This window comes from Notolepis coatsorum (assembly GCF_963971535.1).
Source record: "Notolepis coatsorum genome assembly, chromosome: 5".
NCBI classification, from domain to species: domain Eukaryota; kingdom Metazoa; phylum Chordata; class Actinopteri; order Aulopiformes; family Paralepididae; genus Notolepis; species Notolepis coatsorum.
In genome coordinates, this window is record NC_140169.1 from 101,901,133 (window position 1) to 101,923,794 (window position 22,662).

Sequence of the window (22,662 nt, forward strand, 5' to 3'; positions counted from 1 at the left end):
ATATATTGTGCTAAAGGCTCTAATGATAGATTGAACAGTCCGGGACTAAGAGGACAACCCTGTCTGGCAGAGCGTGATACCGGAAATATTTGGGAGATGATTGTGCCTGTTGTAATCATGGCCGATGGGTCTTTGTATAATACTTTAATCATATCGATGAATCCTTTTCCTATCCCCATCCTTTCTAGCACTGCCCACAGATACGACCATTCCAGCCTGTCAAAGGCCTTCATAGCATCCAGGGACAGCATCGCCTTAGGTATGGTGTCCTCCTTGTCGGCATCAAGTACGTGCAGTATTCGTCTTATGTTCTCAGTGATCAGGCGGCCTCCTATGAAGCCAGTTTGGTCCGGGTGAACTAAAGACGTCATATGCTTTTGTAATCTGATGGCTAATACCTTAGAGTACAGTTTGATATCTGTTCCGAGGAGGCTTAAAGGTCTATAACTACCGCACTCGTTGGGGTCTTTGTCTTTTTTAAGGAGGACTGTTATGAGTGCAATATTGTCATTCTTATGGAAGTTCCCCTCCTTGACTGAGTATAAGATCATATTTAGTAATAAGGGGCCAATTATGTCCCAACAAGAAAGGTACATTTCTGATGGGAAACCGTCTCTTCCAAGAGCCTTACCACTTTTCATTGCGGTTATGGCCTTCTTGAGTTCCTCTAGTGTGATCGGTGTTTCTAACTGTTTAGCGTCATCCTCTGAAAGTTTAGGGAGAATAATTTGATTAAGAAATGTGTCAATTTTGTTTTGATCGAAGGTCATTTCTGATTTATATAAGTCGGAGTAGAATACTTTGAATGTATCGTTTATTTTTACAGGATCTGTTACAAGTACTTGTTGTGCTCTAATGGTAGTTATATCTGCAAATGTTGCATTAATTCTTAATCGCATGGCTAATAGGTGGCTGGGTTTGGAACCATGGGAGTACTGCTGTTGTCTTGTGCTGCGTATTTGTATTTCCGATTGTTGTCTGTATATGGCATTGATCTCTATTTTTAGTACGTTAACTTGATTTTCTAGTCGAGTTGAGTTGTTGTATTTCAGAGAATTAAATAACGTTGAGTAAAGCGTTTCCAGCTCAGCCAGTTTTGTGCATTGATTCTTGCGCATTTTGGAGGAAAAGCTATCCGTGAAGTCTTTGATCATTCCCTTTACCGACATCCATATTATTCTGGGGTCTTGCACCGAGTTTGCATTCTCCCGTTGGAATACTATAAGAGCTTCTTTGAGTTGTGTAATGAATTCCTTGTTATTAAGCAGCAACGAGTTAAATCGCCATCTTGGGGCTCGGGAGGATAGTATACCAAATGTACCTTTAAGGAGTAAATAACAGTGATCTGATAGTGCGTTGGGTATCATTTCCACTTCATAATTATCAAATAGTCTCTGTGATGCAAAGACATAATCTATTCTGGATAGTGTATTATGTCTCGCAGATCGACAAGAGTACTTTCGGGTTGTGGGATTAAGTAACCGCCATAAGTCAATTACACCTGTAATCTTCGACCAATCCTTTAATGCCTTCGATGAATTCTTTTGTTCGCTGGAAAAGGCGAGGTAAGATTTGTCCATCCTTGGGTTCCAGATGGCATTAAAATCCGCTCCTATTATAAATGAGTAATCGGGAATGTCTAACATTGCATTGGTTAGTGTAGTGAAGAAATCCTCTTCGTACAAATTTGGGGCGTATACCGCTATCAACGCTATTTTCCTGTTCTTATGTTCAATCTTAGCTATAGTTATCCGACCTTCTACATCAGACCATACTCCCTTTAGTACAATATTCAACTTACGTTTAACGACTATTGCTACACCCCGAGTTCTCGTACCAATAGAGGAGTGACTGATATTATGGTATATGTTGTCCGCTAATTTATCTATGTCTTTCCCTAGAATGTGCGTTTCGCTTAGCAGAGCAATGTCCACATGTTCTTTTTTCATCAGTGTGAGCACGCTTTTGCGTTTGAGTTGGTTATTTATTCCCCCGGTGTTCCATATCATTATATTCAAACTAGCCATAGTCTATACATGTTGCATTGTAATTTTTGGTAATGCTTCTAGAGTGCGAGGCAATAATAGATATACATCCCACTAGTGAGGTCCCGTTGAGAGCCGAGCTTAAAAACATACATATATACAAATAAAAATCCCCTACCCTTCCCTCCCACCGAGAGTCGTACAGGATTGTGTTCCATGAACACAACCTTTGCGTATGACTCCCTCCCTTGCACCACCGGATATCCCAGAATGATCCAATTATCCTTAACATTCCTATGTATACCATAGGATCTAACACTCTAAATTCTACCATAAGTAGAATGTCGACTGTGGCTTGGCCACTTTCCCGTAAAAAATAAATAAATAAAAATGTAAATGAGATAAAACTAAAAATAAATACCAAAAATAAGCTTCAATTGTCATGCCCTAATCACTTACATTTTATATGAACTTGTGTAATTTATAGTAACCCATGAATAATATGAAGGTATTGAACTGAAGAGAGCCTCAATAAATCAGAGAGAGCGGATGAAAAAGAAAAAAACAAGTAAAAGGAAGAGAACATTAACTTAGATCTTAAAAGAGCATTGCTATGCTTAAACATCTAAAGTATAAATTGGAGAAGTAGTGGAATTATTTCCCATTAATAAAAAACAGTTTTTAAATACGTATATGCAGCATTTCCCCTGACCGGGGTGGGCGATGATCGTTGTGTAGAGTGATCTTTCTGCCGGCCGGCTATGATGGCTCTGTGGTTCTGCATCTAGATAGCTGTTGATTATTCCCCCGAGGGGCTACTGGTAGAGTGAATGACCACGTATTGCTGATATTCCCGAATGTTCCATATATCAAAGAATGCTTCGATGTTCTAGATTATTCCAATATGTCATTTTTACATTGTTTGAATGTTCCAGTATGTTCTGGAGTGTTCCAATCTTGAATCCAATATGTCCGCAATAATATAAACACGTCGGGGAAAGCATTCAAAAACTCTGAGCACGTAGGTCTCTCTGTCCCAAATCCTCGGTTATTAAAGATTGTACTATATGGTGACCTTGCATAACTGAGATTAAAAGGCCATTTATACACTATTCTGCGTGTTGTTCAGACAAGAATTTGGCTGCATCTTCAGGCGAGTTGAGGAGAACCCTTGCTCCTTGTTTATCGACAATGCGAAGTATTGCAGGGTATATTAGTAGGGGTCTGTATTTCTCCAGGTATAGTTGAGACATCACCGTCTTGAACTTGGCACGCAGTTCCACTACATCACGACAATAATCTTCAAAGCAGTGTATTGGTACCTCCATGTATTTCAGATTGCCTTTCATCCTGCGAGTTTCACGAATAATCATTTCTTTTATTCTGACTTGGCGCAGTATAACCAATATCACTCTGGGCTTAGCGTTATTGCCAATGGAGCGGGTCCCCAATCTGTAGCACTGTTCCACCTCTGGTACATTAGGAAGGATCTCTGTTCCCAAGATTTTCTGTAATTCTGTGGCAAACTCTTCAGGGTTTGCACATTTCACTGATTCGTCCAGACCGACAATACGAATATTCAGCTTGCGTTTTTGATATTCCATCTCGAATATTTTGGCTTTCTGTTCTTCATTGATTCGCTTAAGCTCCAACGTTATTTCGCTGAGCTCCGTCTTGATTTCTTTGTAGTTTCCCTTCATCTCAGCAGTTAGGTTAACGTTGTTAACCTCTATTTCATTGTAGATGCGAACGAAATTGTTTTCGTGGGCTTCCATAACTGTTTCCAGAGCCTCGGTGCGTTTAATCTGTGCGTCGGCGTCCGCTCTCAGCGCATCAATTTTGCCTTCAATAGATTCTTTAATATCATCTACTTTTTGAGTTATTATGCTAGTTATTGTCTTCCCCATTTCCTCCATTTTCCGGATGATATGTTCGGTGTCTGCGGAGGTGTTTGATGGGGTTGAACTTGAAGCGGCCACTGTCGAGTCTATATTTTCTGCTGCCAGCCGTACGAATCCTGATTCCTGCGGCGGGACCTCTACGACTGTTTTTGGACTCGTTGTGCCTTTCTTTGGTTTCATCTCGATTCTTTTGGTCAATATAGTTAGTTGATAGTCTCAGTTGATATATGCATCAAGTTTTAAACGCATTAATGGTTTATAAATATGTTTTTAAAACGGAAAAAAAAATAACGGGTGAGCAGCTGTGTCACATGCGACCTACTCCATTCTAAAGCTAAACCGGAAGTCTACATATAGGACTTTGAATGGGCCCTAATAATGGCAATGTAGCAATAGAATTTAAAAAGTTATAGCCCTGCAAAGAAGGGGACTTTCTCTATAGACAAATAGAGCCGGCAACCTACGGTTGATAATGAATTTAACCCATGGCAGCCAAAGTGTTAAGCAGGAAAATAGTAAATGTCGTTTCAAAATCGTGGTAAAACAACATTTTCAACCAAAGAAATTGACATTCCCTAATAGATAGTGTGTACGTAAATGAAAATGTATGTATCTGATAAAGAGATAGGTATATACGTCGTAGATGAAAAGGCATGTGTCTGATAGGGATATATTATTAAAAGATTGTATAATTGGCTGATATGAACATAGATATGTACCATGTAAAAGCTAAATAGTATATTATGCTGTATTGTATTATGAATTAATTATGAGTAGGTATTATTGTATCGTATTATGAATTCATTAGGCGTATATATTGTTGTATTGTATTATGAATTTGATTAGGAGTTTTTATTTTTGTTTTAATTGTCTGTATGACATGTGAATGTTGTGAGTGTATAAGTCTGTAACTGTATTTTACGTGTTATGGACCCCAGGAAGAATAGCTCCAGCACTGCTGTGGCTAATGGGGATCCAAATAAACTTAAACTGGTAAATTACTGATAACATAGAATGGTTCATTTCACACAACCCGCAGGTCTCTCTGGGATATGAAAGGGGGCGAGGCTTAACACTATGGCGACCTGCGACCGGCGCCCTGCGGCGATTTAGGCCTCAGAGGACAGAGAATTGTAAACAAACCGATGTACTTTCTAAGAGCTTTATATATCATTTATAGTATTGCTATCTGTCCATTCTCATTGTCACTTGAGTGCATAAACCGTGCCTTCATAATGGCTTAAAGAAAATAAAAATCCATCGGTTGGTTGTCATTTTATAGCGTCGTGAATATAAGGTATATCGCGCTTTTCGTCTAGGCTTTTCTGCAGGAGGCTGCAAAAAAGGCTAAACATTGGCGCCGTTATATCAAACGCCATTTCTGCTGTATATATACGAATGAAATAAAACAAACTGCGTAGCATCCGGACTATTACAGAGCATCTATGGATGAAATGGGGGCGGCGGGGAACGCCGATCAGTATTATTGATTAGCAATAGAGTGTGCGCTCCGGTAGCCAATGTCAGTAGTCTATCACGTTAGGTTATAAAACAATGTCCAATCCAGCTGTAATTTGGGGTCATATTATCCTACCGTCAGGCCATGTGATCGCCAGCAGCATTTCCTCACCAGTCATCGGATTCTGGTAGATCGATATGCACATTGGCTAATCATAAATCCCATTATTCCACGCTGAAAAAAACGTTCGGCAAGCTGATCCAAGATGGAGGGTCTTCTTTTGGAATCAAGGATCTATGATCCGCCCACAGGACTGTAAAAAGCATTTTTTTTTTTAAATCCCATCAATGATACTGCAGTGGAGCGATGGCGCCCCTAAGCGGATCTGGCCGGTACTGCATGTTTCGAAAATCAAATATGTGGAAAGATCCTGCTAGTGGATCGGGTACCTAATAAGCGTTATAAATATGGAATAAAACAATAACAACTCGTCACGAGTATACTCGTGGCTCTGGACCACAACGCATGGAATCGAAACACGTATATACTCGTGAACGGACGCCATAGTGTTAAGTGGAGGGGCCCGAGCAAACATAAACATGTCCCTGCTGAGTACAATGACGCCACCCGTGAGACATTGGGTCCAAGTAAACGTTTGTGCCAAATTTCATGACCTTGGGTTTCATGAAAGGCGCTATATAAAACGAAGGTATTATTATTATTATTATTATTATTATTATTTTTTTTTTTTTTTTGATCCACTTTTTCTCCCATTTTCTATATTTTCTCCCATCCCAATTTCATATCATCCAATTCAACCCTCCCCTGTCACGAACGAACGCGGTTTCTTGCCTCCCACAAGCCGGCTGCAATGTGGACTAAGTCATACATAGCACAAGTCCCCTACCGGAGCAGTCGCATCTTTTCACCTGCGCAGCTCGATCTCTCAGTGGGGAGGAGTAACGCGTGGGAGGCTCACGCTGCCCCCGACACTTCCTGATTCTACTGCGCAGGCGCACCAACCGACCTGTAGGAGTCGTTGTCCACAACGCCCGATCCCCACCCTTCAGTTTCCCTCCCCGTAATACGGCCAATGTGTATTACTGCGGACGACCAGCTAAACTGAAAACAATGTGGAGAGCTGGATTTGAACACGCGAACCCAGCGTCTCCACATTGGTGGCAAGTGCCTTGCCCACTACACCACCTAGCCGCCCATTATTATTATTATTATTAAGGCGTTCCTGAGATATCACGTTCACGAGAATGGGACAGGCGTGCGTACGTATGGACAACCTGCTGTGCTACGCGGAGGCATAAAAAATACCCCCCCCCCCAAAAACAGAGACAATTCAGTTACTATACTAAAAGGCTACACATCATCACCACGGCAACCAGTGGATTATTATGGGCTCTTACTGGTGAGAGGTGTTCCTCTTCGTACAGGAAACGCTGTGTCCTGTTGACCACGGAGCGATCTGAACCCATGAAGGGAATGGCATACTGCTCGATCTCCTTACTGAAGAACATAGAACCCCTGGATACAGACACAGGCATAATGTACGCAGACACAAAACACAGTGGCACACAGATGTGCACACATACAGGCATATATTCAGTCCATAGGGAGGTGTAGTGGTTATGTCATTGCTGTTTCCCGCGCGCTCCACCCCTCTTGAAATCGCAATGTATTTCCAATGGACACATTTCTAAATCATCTCGTTTAAAACAAATAAAGCATGAACATTGGCATGGTGTACCTTTCTGTGTGTATTCATCCACAATCTATATAGCTCAACACGAAAAAAATTCGCAATTAATCATATGGTAGCAGAATAACAACGTTTATGTTTTCGTTCACTGAGGAACTACACAATGGCCGTGACATGTATTAGGCGACAGCACTGAACGACAGGCGTTCTACTGGTAAGTGTAGTTCTTTTTTAACGACAAATTAAACAACCTTATAACTAACTTTATTTCAACCAAAAATGCTTAAACAATAATGTTAGTGATAGAAGGGAACTCATTTTGTGCAAAAATGGTAAGCTTGCCAATGTTCATGAGGCAGAATTATTATACAATAGCCGATAATACATTTTCCCAATGATAAATCCCTATATTACGGGTGGGCCGTGCGGGAAACTAAAGTGACATCAGACTACACACACATACAGTATAGTAGTATACGCACACACACACAGACATGCATGGAAATAAACAAACACAGACACAGACACACCAATCAAATTACACAGAGAACAGTCCAAGTAGTCCAGACTCACTACATTATAACTCCAAGCGTGCAGCATTAGCACATAACAGCAGCTCATTTCATCCACTCATACACTAAATCAACTGCCTCTACAAACTTCTCCCCAGAATCTCATTACCCTGAATGCCAGACAACAGTAGTTAGCAAATCATCTGTGTCTAAATTAAACCTTGTTCAATGTTGCCATTCTTTTGTGTGATATGGTCAAATTTGACAGCTGATATTGTCTCCCAGGAACAAGAAATGTTTTATGAGCCCAACCAATCAAATGTATAAAATAAAATAAATATTTAAAGATGTCAATGGGATCAGTTATGAGGTTTCACTGGCCAAACAGACTGTAATACCTCCTCTTAACCAAGGCACTACTAAGTAGCACATTCCAGTACAATCTCATTACTGTGGCTGCGACGATAACCTTTGGTAAATAATACTTTACCTCTTCTTAACCCTGGCTCCTATCTTGGGCAGCGGTTTGTGGCCAAACTTCTTCCTCAGGCTGCGCAGAGAGCCACTGTCTGCAAACCCATAGACGGCAGACTGCCAGGTAGCATCGTGGCCGGCAGCCCCCTGCAGTCAAGAGAGAGAGAGAGAGAGAGAGAGAGAGAGAGAGAGAGAGAGAGAGAGAGAGAGAGAGAGAGAGAGAGAGAGAGAGAGAGAGAGAGAGAGAGAGAGAGAGAGATAGAGAGAGAGAGAGAGAGAGAGAGATTACCAGTAGGTCCATGTTCAATTGAGGATGTGGACTTTCTTCAAAATTGAAGATTTACTTTATTGTGAAATTACACATGGCAGTAGAAATGGGTTTTCCCTCCTAGTTACACATTACACACAGTACCCAGTACATATCCCTCCTAGTTACACATTACACACAGTACCCAGTACATATCCCTCCTAGTTGCTAGTTACACATTACACACAGTACCCAGCAGCACATATACATTTTGAAGGATTTGGTGCCGTGCTCAATGGCACTTCGGCAGAGATGGTGGGCACTGTAGATGCAATATCAGTCACCAACCTGTCTGTACTGAGTGTACAGAGTCCCACACCCTCCATAGTCTGACTAATCAGTAGACACACTAAATATAAATAAATAAAACAGAATCTCCCATCATGCAACACAGGCACAAATCAGTTGTGATTGGCTAGTCTACCTCGGGTCCGGTGGTAATAGTCAGGAAGCTTTCCACTGCAGTTAGTGTTCCTGAATTTAAAGAATTTAAAAAGAAAACACGTTATTCCAATATTCAGATTCAGATTCAGATTATTTTATTGTCACAGCTATTTTAAATGTACATACATTCAGAAAAACGTGAGGCAATATACATCTATCTATACAATCTATACAATACAAGGTAAAAATAAACTGGATAAATAAAAATATATATATTGTAGAAATTATTCTATAGTATAAATAGCAGCAGTGTGTGTTTGCATAATAAGTATTATAGTATTATTAGTATTAAGTAAATAAGTCACTTAAGGTGCTTTTGTGTGTATGCTTGTGTGATCATTTATTTTAGAGTGTGTCTGTCAGTAGTCTGTTTGCCCGCTGGAAGTAGCTGTTTAGTAATATACTTCATCATCCAAGATACATACAATAACATACAATGGGAATGGCTTAATAGCCAGTCAGTGCAATATCACTTAACTCAATCAGCGCCTAGAGGTCGCTGTTTACCATGTGGTAAGAAGGCCAGCGCTTTAAAGAATAGGGATACATGGCGGTGTTTGCAGGGCAAAAAACTATATTAAATATTATAGCTATGGATCTAATAAACACATCGATTGTCAGTGAGTTTCTTCCGGTCAACATGCAAAAAACAGATAATTTTTTCATACATACAAATCAAATCAAATTTATTTGTAAGGCCCGACAACACATGTTAATGTCCCCATGGGCCAGACACGTCTTCTTTAAACAAGTGAAGAAGAAACATCACAATAAGTCAAGAACAAAACAAGAACACCAAAAAGTCCAAAACATTTTAAATAAATGCAACACTCGCAGACATACCCCAGGCGAAGGTAAGGAAAACTCACTAAAACCTAGCAATAGGAAAAAATGCACCACAGGCAATGTGGAGGAGAAAAACCTTAGAAGGGCCATTCAAAGGGGATCTCCCTTCTTAGATGTCGGTGATAGTAGTGTTGCAGTAAAACAGGCGAACAGTTGGTAGGCATGCACTCATATGTGTAGTGAAACACAGATAAGTGCATGCAATAGCAACTGAACATACATTTCCGTTTTATACCATGGCGAATATGAGTATAGTTTTAGAGTGATCCTGTCTAATCTCAAGAAACTCAAGCAAACGGCGCTTCAATGCATTTCCTTAGAAATCGTGCCATTTGTCGCCTGATTTATGAATCATTCTGAAATAAACGCTAGATTATCGGTATTATGTTTCATCATGCACACACGAAAGGGTGGGGGGGGGGGGGCTTTATATGCTTCGAGCGCCACCAACGGCTTATATTACGCAGTACATTACAGACACACGCTGCGATGGTAGCGGAAAAATCATCTGATCAACGCAAGATTGGTAACATATAGTCCTTACCTCGTATCTGATCTACTGCAAAAAGAATAATCAAATTCCTGATCGCCATTCCAAATATTGATCGTGGTCGTCTGTCCAGCGTTTATCAACCAAAACACATGAATCCACGGTGTTCCAGTGTCCCCAATCCGTGTGTTATAACCACTCCCCATGCCCAAGAAGGAAAACCCGGACCGGACTTCTTAGATCAATGCACAGCCCAAGTCAGAGGGATTCCAATGATGTGCAATACCGGCCGCAAGGCGTTCGGCGGCGGTATTGGCTGTTTGCGATCTCAGAGCCATTCCCAATGATAACATCAGGCTGGAATGGATGAATTATGAATGGATATAGTGAATAAAAGAAATAACTATTAAAACCCGACTTTTCTCGTGATTGGCGCTCAACCACCGGCGAGATAACCCGACTTTTTTCGTCATTGGCGCTGAAACAGTTAAGGAACACCAACCAACATTATGGGAAATGTGCTTACCCTCTTAGCCTAGCGTAGCACAAATGAATGGAAGCGGATACGGACCACTAACCTAGCTTAAAACTCTGGGAGAGGTGTTTTTGTCCAACAGCTAGGCTAGCTGATCCATATCCACTTTCATTAATTTGTGCTAAGGTAGAATATCTTGCAGCTGGGTAGCTTCCTATCCTTCTTTTCTTGTGAGCAAAAAGACAACTTGACAATAATCCAGTGTGTGATCGCCTGTGTACCTTTGAACTGCTGCTGTGTGAACAGGATGCCCAGGTCTGCAGGTATGGAGTCAAAACCACAGCTGCCAATTACATACACGCCATTGTCCATAGCCTTACTGTGGTACTGCAGCTGCATACGCTCCAGGAACTACACACACATACACAAATACACATAATTGAATTAATTGATTAATTTATTGTTTGATTGTTTGATTGATTGATTGATTGATTGATTGATTGATTGATTGATTGATTGGCTGGATGGATGACTGACTGTCCCACAATGAGCATGCTGCAAGTACACACTTCACACACCAAGGGACATGAAAGCAACACACATCAATCAATCAAACACACACACACATGCATATGCAAGTGGACATGTGCAGCGCGCACACGCACACACACACACACACACACACACACACACACACACACACACACACACACACACACACACACACACACACACACACACACACACACACACGCAGCCTTGTCCTTGTCACATATCAATCTAATTGCAATAACACTGCAAAGATAGTACCATAACAAACATCAAGCCATAAACATGTGACATTTAAATGGCTGACCTGAGGCTCCCCACAGATGTCTATGCAGTGGGCTCCGTTTTCTATGCAGGCTTTAACCACTGGCTCACCAAAGAATCTGTACTGAGAGGACGTGATTACAGTTAGGTTACAGTTAGGTTACAGTTAGGCTACAGTTAGGTTAGTTAGGAAGAGACTTGTACTGACAAGGAGTGGTTACAGTTAGGTTACAGTTAGGTTACAGTAGGAAGAGACTTGTGCTGACAAAGAGAGGTTACAGTTAGGTTACAGTTAGGTTACAGTAGGAAGAGACTTGTACTGACAAGGAGAGGTTACAGTTAGGTTACAGTAGGAAGAGACTTGTACTGACAAGGAGAGGTTACAGTTAGGTTACAGTAGGAAGAGACTTGTACTGACAAGGAGAGGTTACAGTTAGGTTACAGTAGGAAGAGACTTGTACTGACAAGGAGAGGTTACAGTTAGGTTACAGTAGGAAGAGACTTGTACTGACAAGGAGAGGTTACAGAATCTGTACTGAGAGGACCGGATAGGTTACAGTTAGGAGGGGCTTCTAAGATGAGTATAAGAGCCATACATTACGGCTTATGGAAAGCGTAGCCGTAAACAGCGTATGCATGTTGTTTAAACAAACCTTAATAATGTCAAATAAGTATTGAAAGGTTCAACTTGAATTCTTCTGAGTGAGGTCCAGGTTTTATACAAGGTTTTGGAGTTCCTTATGCTCTGCACAAAGAGAAAGCTGTCTATACACCATAGACGCACGTTCTTTGAGTGATTACATTGTCTAGTAGGGATGCACCGATACCGAGACACTGGTATCAGATATTGGGAAGATACCAGGCTAAAATAGTGTATCTAAAATCTGGTACTAAAAGCGGATACCAGGATCCATGTATAACATGTAAGAAGCGGATACCAGGAGCCATGTATAACATGTAAGAAGTGGATACCAGGAGCCATGTATAACATGTAAGAAGCGGATACTAGGAGCCATGTATAACATGTAAGAAGCGGATACTAGGAGCCATGTATAACATGTAAGAAAAGGATACCAGGAGCCATGTATAACATGTAAGAAAAGGATACCAGGAGCCATGTATAACATGTAGGAAGCGGATACTAGGAGCCATGTATAACATGTAAGAAAAGGATACCAGGATCCATGTATAACATGTAAGAAAAGGATACCAGGAGCCATGTATAACATGTAAGAAAAGGATACCAGGAGCCATGTATAACATGTAAGAAAAGGATACCAGGAGCCATGTATAACATGTAAGAAAAGGATACCAGGAGCCATGTATAACATGTAAGAAAAGGATACCAGGAGCCATGTATAACATGTAAGAAGCGGATACTAGGACCCATGTATAACATGTAAGAAAAGGATACCAGGATCCATGTATAACATGTAAGAAAAGGATACCAGGAGCCATGTATAACATGCAGGCCACGTGAGCGGATCGGCGCGGCCGAGAAATCCGCTCTTCGCTCTTTAAAGCTTGGTCCGCTCCGCTAATCGCTCATGTTGACCCCGCCCCCAAGTCGCTCTCCGCTCGCTCCCCGCTCACCTTGAATCGAGCGCTCCCCGCTCCCTGCGCCAGATCGCTCGGCAGATTTTTTTTTTTTTTTGGAGAATGGTGTAAATGAGCTCAAACTACAACAGTCTACACCCCCTGGGCCCCTTAACAATTGTTTGTATTGAGCCGCATTGTAATTGTACCCATTCTGCAATGTTAAATAACGTTGTTTATCCATTCACTAGCTCTATTAAGCGATGATAGGCTAGCCGAGCCACAATGCTATGGTCGCTGCCATTAACGTTAGCATGTAAGCTAACGACAACAACAATGGCGTCGATACTTTTTCTAACAGGAGTGAGTGACAAAGCCTGAACAGGATATCACAGGTTCACCCTTCTCATTGGTTGAAAATGGCCTTCATGTTTGTACATCGCCATCTGTTGCTTTGGCATTGTACTGCATGTATATATTACATCAACAGTGTTAAACCACTGTGAGCGGCCTGGAGTGGATTGGAGCGGAGGAGAACTCTCGCTCCGGACGTCGCGCCGACTCATTTTAAAACCCACTCCTCGCTCACGTCAAAACCGCCCGCTCCGAGCCCCGCGCCGCTCACGCGCCGCGCCGCTCACATGGCCTGATAACATGTAAGAAAAGGATACCAGGAGCCATGTATAACATGTAAGAAAAGGATACCAGGAGCCATGTATAACATGTAAGAATCGGATACTAGGAGCCATGTATAACATGTAAGAAAAGGATACCAGGATCCATGTATAACATGTAAGAAAAGGATACCAGGAGCCATGTATAACATGTAAGAAAAGGATACCAGGAGCCATGTATAACATGTAAGAAGCGGATACTAGGAGCCATGTATAACATGTAAGAAGCGGATACTAGGAGCCATGTATAACATGTAAGAAGCAGATACTAGGAGCCATGTATAACATGTAAGAAGCGGATACTAGGAGCCATGTATAACATGTAAGAAGCAGATACTAGGAGCCATGTATAACATGTAAGAAAAGGATACCAGGAGCCATGTATAACATGTAAGAAAAGGATACCAGGATCCATGTATAACATGTAAGAAGCAGATACCAGGAGCCATGTATAACATGTAAGAAGCAGATACCAGGAGCCATGTATAACATGTAAGAAAATGATACCAGGATCCATGTATAACATGTAAGAAGTGGATACCAGGATCCATGTATAACATGTAAGAAAAGGATACCAGGAGCCATGTATAACATGTAAGAAGCGGATACTGGGAGCCATGTATAACATGTAAGAAGCGGATACTAGGAGCCATGTATAACATGTAAGAAAAGGATACCAGGAGCCATGTATAACATGTAAGAAGCGGATACCAGGATCCATGTATAACATGTAAGAAAAGGATACCAGGAGCCATGTATAACATGTAAGAAGCGGATACTAGGAGCCATGTATAACATGTAAGAAAAGGATACCAGGAGTAGGGATGGGTACCGTTCACATTTGAACCGATACCGGTACCTGTGAATCAATACCGGTACCCAACGGTACCTTTTTTCGGTACTTTAGTCTCAAGAAATTAAATTTACCTACCTCAGTCGTAAAAAAAAATCCAAACTTCAAATAACTACAATTTCGACAGTTTTCGGCTTGTCATTGCTCCGACTGCTTTGTTGTTGAATCAAGTCAAATCCTAGGTAAGCATATATTGTGCGTGTGAACGTTGACATGAAAAGAAAAAAGGAAAAAAAATAAATAAAAAAAAAGAATAATAAAAAATAAATAAAAATGTATTTATTTTTCGGTTTCTCACTTCATTCGATACTCGGTAGTACCGACGTGTTTCGGTTCGGTGCCTCAAAAGTACCGAATTCGGTACCCATCCCTAACCAGGAGCCATGTATAACATGTAAGAAGCAGATACTAGGAGCTACGGCTGGGCGATAAAACGATAACGATAACTATCGCGATAAATTATTTCCTCGAAATAAACATGAAACGTGGTCGCAAAGTTTCGATATATCGATTTTCCAAGCTTGGATATGAGCATGCACTAACAACCAATCAGTGAAGGAGATGGCCGAGAGCGAAGGAGACCCGGAAGGAGACCCAGAGGTAGGACTCACTCAACAACAAGGCTTGCTAGGCTAATTAGCTTGCACGGCGATGTTTTATATATTTACGTGCCGAGTATGTGTGTGGCGTGAATTCTGAGGCCACGTTTATAGTAGTGTGGGGTATACAGTGGACGTCGTTTCAATATATTGTGGCGGAAGAGAGTATTTTAGTGTCATATTTAGCACATTGTCATGGAATACACCGCTTAGAAACAACAGGCTGGCTAGGATAACTAGCTTGCACGGCGATGTTTTATATATTTACGTGCCGAGTATGTGTGTGGCGTGAATTCTGAGGCCACGTTTATAGTAGTGTGGGGTATACAGTGGACGTCGTTTCAATATATTGTGGCGGAAGAGAGTATTTTAGTGTCATATTTATTACATTGTCATGAGATATTCCGCTTGTCGGCTAACTGCTAACGTGCGCGGACTGATGACGACATCAACTCGACTCGAGACATTTGCAGCAGCATAAGAAGTTAATTAAACTTGACAGACATTATATCGACGATAATTATCGATATCGAATTATATGAAAATAATTTTATAATTTTATCGCGATAACGTTTTTGGTCATATCGCCCAGCCCTACTAGGAGCCATGTATAACATGTAAGAAGCGGATACCAGGAGGCAGGAGCCATGTATAACATGTAAGAAGCGGATACCAGGAGCCATGTATAACATGTAAGAAGCGGATACCAGGAGCCATGTATAACATGTAAGAAGCGGATACCAGACTTATCGAAGGTCAACAATGACTCAAAGGAGACTCAATGACTTGATGTGCAGCCACACACACAGGGATGCTTTGGCCAATGTGGATGTCCTCGCCATTGCCAGTGACTTCATCCAGCACAACGAGAGACAGAGAAACCTCTTTGGGAATGTTTAAGACGGGGTGGTGCGTGTTGACATTTTTTAATCCTATGCAACTGGACTTGACGTGTCAAATTATTTACGCTTTCTAATCACACTGGTTAAGTAATGCATATTATGATACTATTTGATTGTGACTAAAGTGTAGGCTATAAACAATAAACCAATGCGTTATGAGCATGTGGCTTGGTTTGGGCGGGGGGAGCAACGTCACGTAATTTTTGGCCCTACCCATTCGAAATGTGTTCCGCTGCCCATGCCTAGCATGCATGTCTTTTTGTGGTGTGGGGGAAACTGGAGTACCCGGAGGAAACCCACGCAAACACATGGGGGAACATGCAAACTACATATAGAAAGGCCCCCTGCCAGGGTTTGAATCCAGGACCTTCATGCTATGAGGCAACAGTAATAACCACTGCACCACCGTGCCTCCCATATTAGCCTACCTATAAATCAATTGTTATTGTCCTATATTGTTAGGGTTATAGGGTTAAGACTTATCAAAGGTTTAGGGGTCAAAACCTCCACCTCTGAAACTGTGTTTACACCTATTACAATTTGAAAATTAAACTTCATACGAAAGAGTAATGATTAGGAAAAAAAACGAAAGAACACACACAGCAGGGGCGGCTGGGTGGCGCAGCGGACATTGCGCTCGTCACCAACGCAAGAGACACCGGGTTCGACTCCGGCTGTCGGCGTTGCCTCCGGCTTGGGCCAGCCGTCATACTAACTCAATTGGCAGAGTTAGCGGGTGGAAGTCGATGGGTGGTAATCTGGACGTTGTGGACAGCGACTCCTACAGGTCGGTTGGGGACGCCTGCACAGCAGAGACAGGAAATGGTGGGGGTAGTGTGAGCCTCCCACACGTTACACCTCGCCACCGAGAGTCCGCGCTGGCAGGTGAAAAGATGTGACAGGCTGCCTCCACATGTATCGGAGGGGACATGTGATGCAAGGCTTCTATCCTCCCTACAACCGGCCAGTGGGGGGCATATGCGAGCAACGTTCAAGACAGGGGAGAGTAGAATTGGCACAGCGGAATTGGGATGGGAGAAAAATAGAAAAAGAGGAGAAAAAGTGGATACATTTTTTTTTAAACACACAGCAGTCAACATTGTTGTATTTTCACTGCAAAGACTATATAAAATAAAGAAAAAGAAGAAAAAAACAAAAACAAAACTTACTGGACCCACACTGTTGAGAATTACCACCCCTTGTTGACACATGGCAGCCAGAGATTCCTCATTGGACACATCAGCAACAATTATGTCAATGGCTGTACTCAACTCTGGCATAGCTGGAAACAGAGGAACGCATTGGCAACCGATTATTACAACAGATAAATATCATTGTCAAGCTATTCCAGAGTCTACTGGCTCTAGTGAATCATATTACTGAATAAAATAGGAAAATATAAACATGTATGTAGCTGGGTTAATACAATTTGATTCATTTAATCATAAACACAATGCCTGATTTGATTATTACATGCTATATAGATTAGCTATAGTCATTACAACAAGGCAGAAAGGAAGGCTACAACTACGGGGGTCAGGTTCAGGGCTGTTTAGAATAGATTATATTCAAATGTATTGTCATTATATCAAGTCCAGTACAACCAGTAAATAGCAACAACCCTCAAACCACAACAAGTCCACGGTGGCTGCTTCCTGTCAGTCACAGTGTAGCCTACAGACAGTAAGTAGTGAAACAGTGTGTGACATTTAATCTTTAGTTACTGTACTTCACCAACAGTGATACACTCTGTAAACTGTAAATATGTCAGACACATACACAGCCTGGCGGCGGCCTGAACCAGCACTCCTTCCAGACGCTCTCTGCTTCTTCCGGCCAAAGCCCATTTCAGAGAGCCGCCGCTGAGACTCTCGGCGGCGCATCGGGCGACCTCGTCCACCACGAACTGCCCGGTAAACCCGGAGGCGCCGAATATGACTATGTGGTAGGGTCTGCCAGAGGTTACGGTCGCCATTGTGCCGTTGGTTTTAAAAGGTCCCGTCTGGCGGTGACTCGATTACGCAGGGACGAGTTAAACACGCCGCACACAATCTCGAGGAAGTGGATATCTTGCAGAGTTAAAAATACATACAGGTGTGTTTTGACTATACAATATAATGTGAAAATGTATGGTTAAGATTATCTATATTCACGTATTTATTGCTGGACAGATTGTAGAATGACCGATCGCAGCTGGATCGGCGGATCAGAACACGCAGCCCGCAAACTGCAGCAGCATAGATGTGCAGTGAGTCTCCTAATTCTATTCCATGGTGCATTAGGGACATCTTGTGGCCGATTTCAAGTATTGCATTTAAAGCTTAACACTTTGGGTGCCATGGGTTAAATTCATTATATACCATAGGTTGCCGGCTCTATTTGTCTATGGAGAAGTACCCCTTCTTTGCATGGCTATAAATTTTTTAATTCTATTGCTACATTGCCATTATTAGGGCCCATCCAAAGTCCTATATGTATTGTTCATTGTGTAGCAACGTTAAACTTTTTCATTCACATATTCATAGTAATGGTCTAATGTATAAGTATGTTTTCATCTCTTTCTGCAGCTTTCTCCAGAACGTGATCTATAGCCCCAAATGCATTATATTGATGATGAAATACAGTTTGATGGCAATCGGGGCGATATAAAAAATTTCAATTGGACATACTTCTAGAATGATCTACGTATGATCTGATGATGACCGGATGGGCGGGGGATCGTTTATAATTCCGTGGGCAGCGTTATATCATTAATCTAGTGTGGGTCATATGTTCATCATAACAGTTTATATGGAACACGTTCAAAAGTTGAATCTTACCGGATCTTCCTCGCGCCGTTGGACGATCAGCGTGGTGTAGACCGTTTTCGATTATGGGATGTTTATCCTGATGAACCATTTCCAGCTTGTATAATACTATATACGTCCAAATCATGTTGTTTATCGAGTTATTGGCAATGGATCGCTATATAATGTGACGAGCCAGAGTGCCGGCAGCCAAACCGAGTGCCCGGAAGTAATATGGCCGACCAGCACAACCTCCACAGCACTTCCTGTTTGGCGATTGCGCCGATCGGCCACCAGATGGCGCTCCTGAACCGCCAGAGAGCTCAGTGGGTCCTCCTGGTGGATCTCAGGCCAGCGGAGGGGAAATATGAATCCGATCACAGATTTTTGAAATATTGATATTAAAGACGCTGTACAGCGTCCTTCGGCAACTTGAGCATGGCCGGGAATGACGCTGTAAAGCGTTTCCCGGCAGTTAAAGTGTTAAAGGAAAACTCCAACATTTTGGGAAATTAGCTTATTTAACATCTTCCCTGGAGTTAGACAAGAAGATACATACCTTTTTTGTATCTGTGCATGCATTAGGCTTAGGGAACAGTCGCTCCGTTAGCAAGTTCAAGTTCTTTAATAGTTGTCATACAGAAGTACAGAATACTTTCATACAAAATGCTTCTTACTGTTACGCTCCAGAGACTGTGCTAGACAAGATAGTATCAAATAACATAATAACATAATATAGCATGAATTTAGAAGAAGAATGAGGTCACAGTTGTTCGGTATAGACATATGTACAATGTTCTGAGTTACCATATAATATACAATACACAATACTATGCAGTGTACTAATGTACAGTACTATCTAGTGCAAAGCAGAAATGGGATGAGGTACAATTTTAGGTACAATTTACAGTAAGGTGTACGAGTTGTAGTGCAATCCTTCATCCATAAATATAAAGTGTGGGGAGTGGGTGCTACAGTGTGTTTGTTTAAAGTGGGTGTGTGCTATAAAGTGTGTGTAGTGGGTGCTACAGTGTGTTTGTTTAAAGTGAGTGTGTGCGTGTGGATGTGTGTGCTATGTGTGTTTGGTGGTTGTTGTTGTGTAGTGTTCATTCATTGTTCGTTTAGCAGCCTGATGGCCTGGGGATAGAAGCTACTTCTGAGTCTTTCTGTGCTCGCCTTGAGACTCCTGTGTCGCTTGCCTGACGGCAGCAGTTCAAAGAGGCAGTTGTTCGGGTGGCTCGAGTCCTTAATAATTCTCTTAGCCTTCCCCTTGCAACGCTTGTTGTAAATGTTCTGGAGGGTGGGGAGCCCCCCTCCAATTGTGCGTTCGGCTGAACGTGTCACTCTTTGTAGTCTGCTTTGGTCTTTTGCAGTGCTATTCCCAAACCAGGAGGTGATGTTGCCGGTCAAGATGCTCTCTATTGTACATGAGTAGAAGTTCTTAAGGATCTTCTGGCTGACTTGGAACTTCCTTAGGCGCCTGAGGAAGTAGAGGCGTTGTCGTGCCTTCTTCACCACACTGTTAATGTGTATGGTCCATTTCAAGTCCTCGGATATGTGGGCTCCGAGGTACTTGAAGCTGTTGACTCTCTCAACCGGTACCCCGTCGATGCTGAGGGGGCTGTAGTCCTTGACCCCCGACCTCCTGAAGTCCACAATCATCTCCTTTGTTTTGCTGACGTTCAGGGAGAGGCTGTTTTCCTGGCACCATCCCGCCAGGACCTTGACCTCTTCCAGGTAGGCCCTCTCGTCGTTGGCAGAGATCAGGCCCACCACCACTGTGTCGTCAGCAAATTTGACGATTGTATTGCTACTCCGCTGAGCCACACAGTGGCACACAGCATAGCTTAGCTTCATCACTGGAAGTGAGGCGGGGCCGGAGCCTGGTATACCGGACGCTCTGAGCTAACCGGAGCTGTTGTAACGTTAGTTTAGGTTCGTGTTAACGTTAGATAATGTACAAAATAAACGTTTTCGCTGCTATAAACGTTGCACTTTTATTTTGACAACCCCAGAAAGGAAGTCATTATATATGCTTTACCATCCTGATCTGTGTTAGCTCCGGTTAGCTCAGAGCGTCCGGTATAACAATACCAGCCATTGGATTACTGTTTTCTAAATTGGGGAGGCTTTTAATCGTCAAGGTAAGAGGATTTCAAGTCATGGTATCCATAAACTTCAATCGGTTCGGATCCTTTGAATGAAAGAATGTCAACAATCACGACGACACGTTGAAATCACTGACTGCACTCAGAGAGGAGTGGTTAGGCAAAAAATAGTTCAGAGTATATTTGCTTATAAAACGTAATTGTCTAATTCAATTATTTTTTTTATTTCTCCACGTGGTGAATACACAGGTCACAACATGTTTACATGAACGTTTTGGAGTTGTATTTGGAGTGTATTCTGCAATCTGTTAATAACTTTTCAATCAATCAATCAAACTATACACAGTAAGGGAACGTCGGGCTCCGGCCCCTACTCACTTCCAGTGATGAAGCTAAGCTATGCTAAAGGAGCGACTGTTCCCTAAGCCTAATGCATGCACAGAGACAAAAAAGGTATGTATCTTCTTGTCTAACTCCAGGGAAGATGTTAAATAAGCTAATTTCCCAAAATGTTGAGTTTTCCTTTAACCTAAAATATTAACCTAAAATATAGTGTATGTTATGTTAGGCATGTAACTTGTCATACAAATCTATAAGGAGCATGTTTTATTTTACCAAAGGCTGTGAGCGCCTCTTCAGAATACGATGGGATCCCTCACTGTTCCCGGACTGGAGCAAGGCATGGACCATAAACACACAGTATTTATTTTTCCATATAATTTGTATTCCCTTATAGATACAAGTCCAACTTAAATATTCAAACATATGAACACAAACTGCATGATGCAACACTCGGTCGGTAAACAATATCCACAATGACAATAAGAATGCATCACTTTACAACCACCTCATAGTTGAAATCAGTATAAACATCAACACAATGATGGTGGATCAGGGAACATGCTCATAGAACTTTATTAGGTCCCATTCCAGTAACACAAATTTTGTTTTCAATGTGGATTTTCTCAAAATGATGGAAACTGTGAAGATGTTGTGTTGCCTGAACCTGCCAGAAAACACTCATAAACCTCTGCTTTCAGAAACAAAGAAGACAACACACTCAGGGCCGGACCTAGCACATTGGTGCCCCTAGGTAAGCTTCATGTTATGTTAGATACTTTTTTTTTAAATGTCAAAACATTGGTTGCCGATATAGAAGGGGGCGCAACAATGTCTGCCCAGGAATTTTTTTTTTTGCTGAGTGTCGTTTTTGGCCGCCTATAGGAAGCTCCGCACCACATAAACTCCGCTTTCAGAAACAAAGACAACACACCAATGAGAATTAGACATCCACATAAAGTCTGATCCAGAAAATAATTTAGGAAATTGTACCCATTCTACAATCTGTTAATAAAGTTTTCAATCAATCAATCAATCAATCAATAAGACCTCCACCTGGATGGAATGACGGGGAGATGGGCGGAGCTATTTGGTGGGTGGCTGTCACTCAAAGTGTGGGTGGAGCCAAGCCAATAAATAGCCTGCTTTCATGAGGCTGAAAAATGCTGGTTTTGAGTACAAGATTAGAAATATAAAACAATGATTATTTTTGGAATAAAAATTACACATGTGTTACATAGACTCACAGGAAGTGTGTAAAGTTGCCCAAATAGTGCTAGGAATAGCACTGCATGACACCTTTAAAGGAAATGTTCAGAATGTATTGTTATCAATTGACCTATTTACTGCTTATGAATGATGATGCTGTTTGTTCTGAAGGATCAGATTAAACCGAATATATATATTTATTTATATATATATATTTAATTGTATTTGTATATCCCCTG

General features: G+C 41.8%; 1 protein-coding gene across 1 annotated transcript in view; it reads right to left on the minus strand.

Annotated features, from left to right (window-relative positions):
• Nucleotides 1–18,212, minus strand: part of sccpdhb (saccharopine dehydrogenase b) — a 50,539-nt gene extending 32,327 nt beyond the window's left edge. The window contains exons 1-7 of the mRNA XM_084315402.1: nt 17,761–18,212; nt 17,151–17,263; nt 11,461–11,541; nt 10,886–11,015; nt 8,774–8,823; nt 8,059–8,189; nt 6,764–6,881 (exon numbers count right to left, since the gene is read on the minus strand). Of these exons, the coding sequence (XP_084171528.1) occupies nt 6,764–6,881; nt 8,059–8,189; nt 8,774–8,823; nt 10,886–11,015; nt 11,461–11,541; nt 17,151–17,263; nt 17,761–17,956 (819 nt within the window). The 5' untranslated portion in view covers nt 17,957–18,212. The remainder of the gene's footprint in view (nt 1–6,763; nt 6,882–8,058; nt 8,190–8,773; nt 8,824–10,885; nt 11,016–11,460; nt 11,542–17,150; nt 17,264–17,760) is intronic.
• Nucleotides 18,213–22,662: the final 4,450 nt, after the last annotated feature.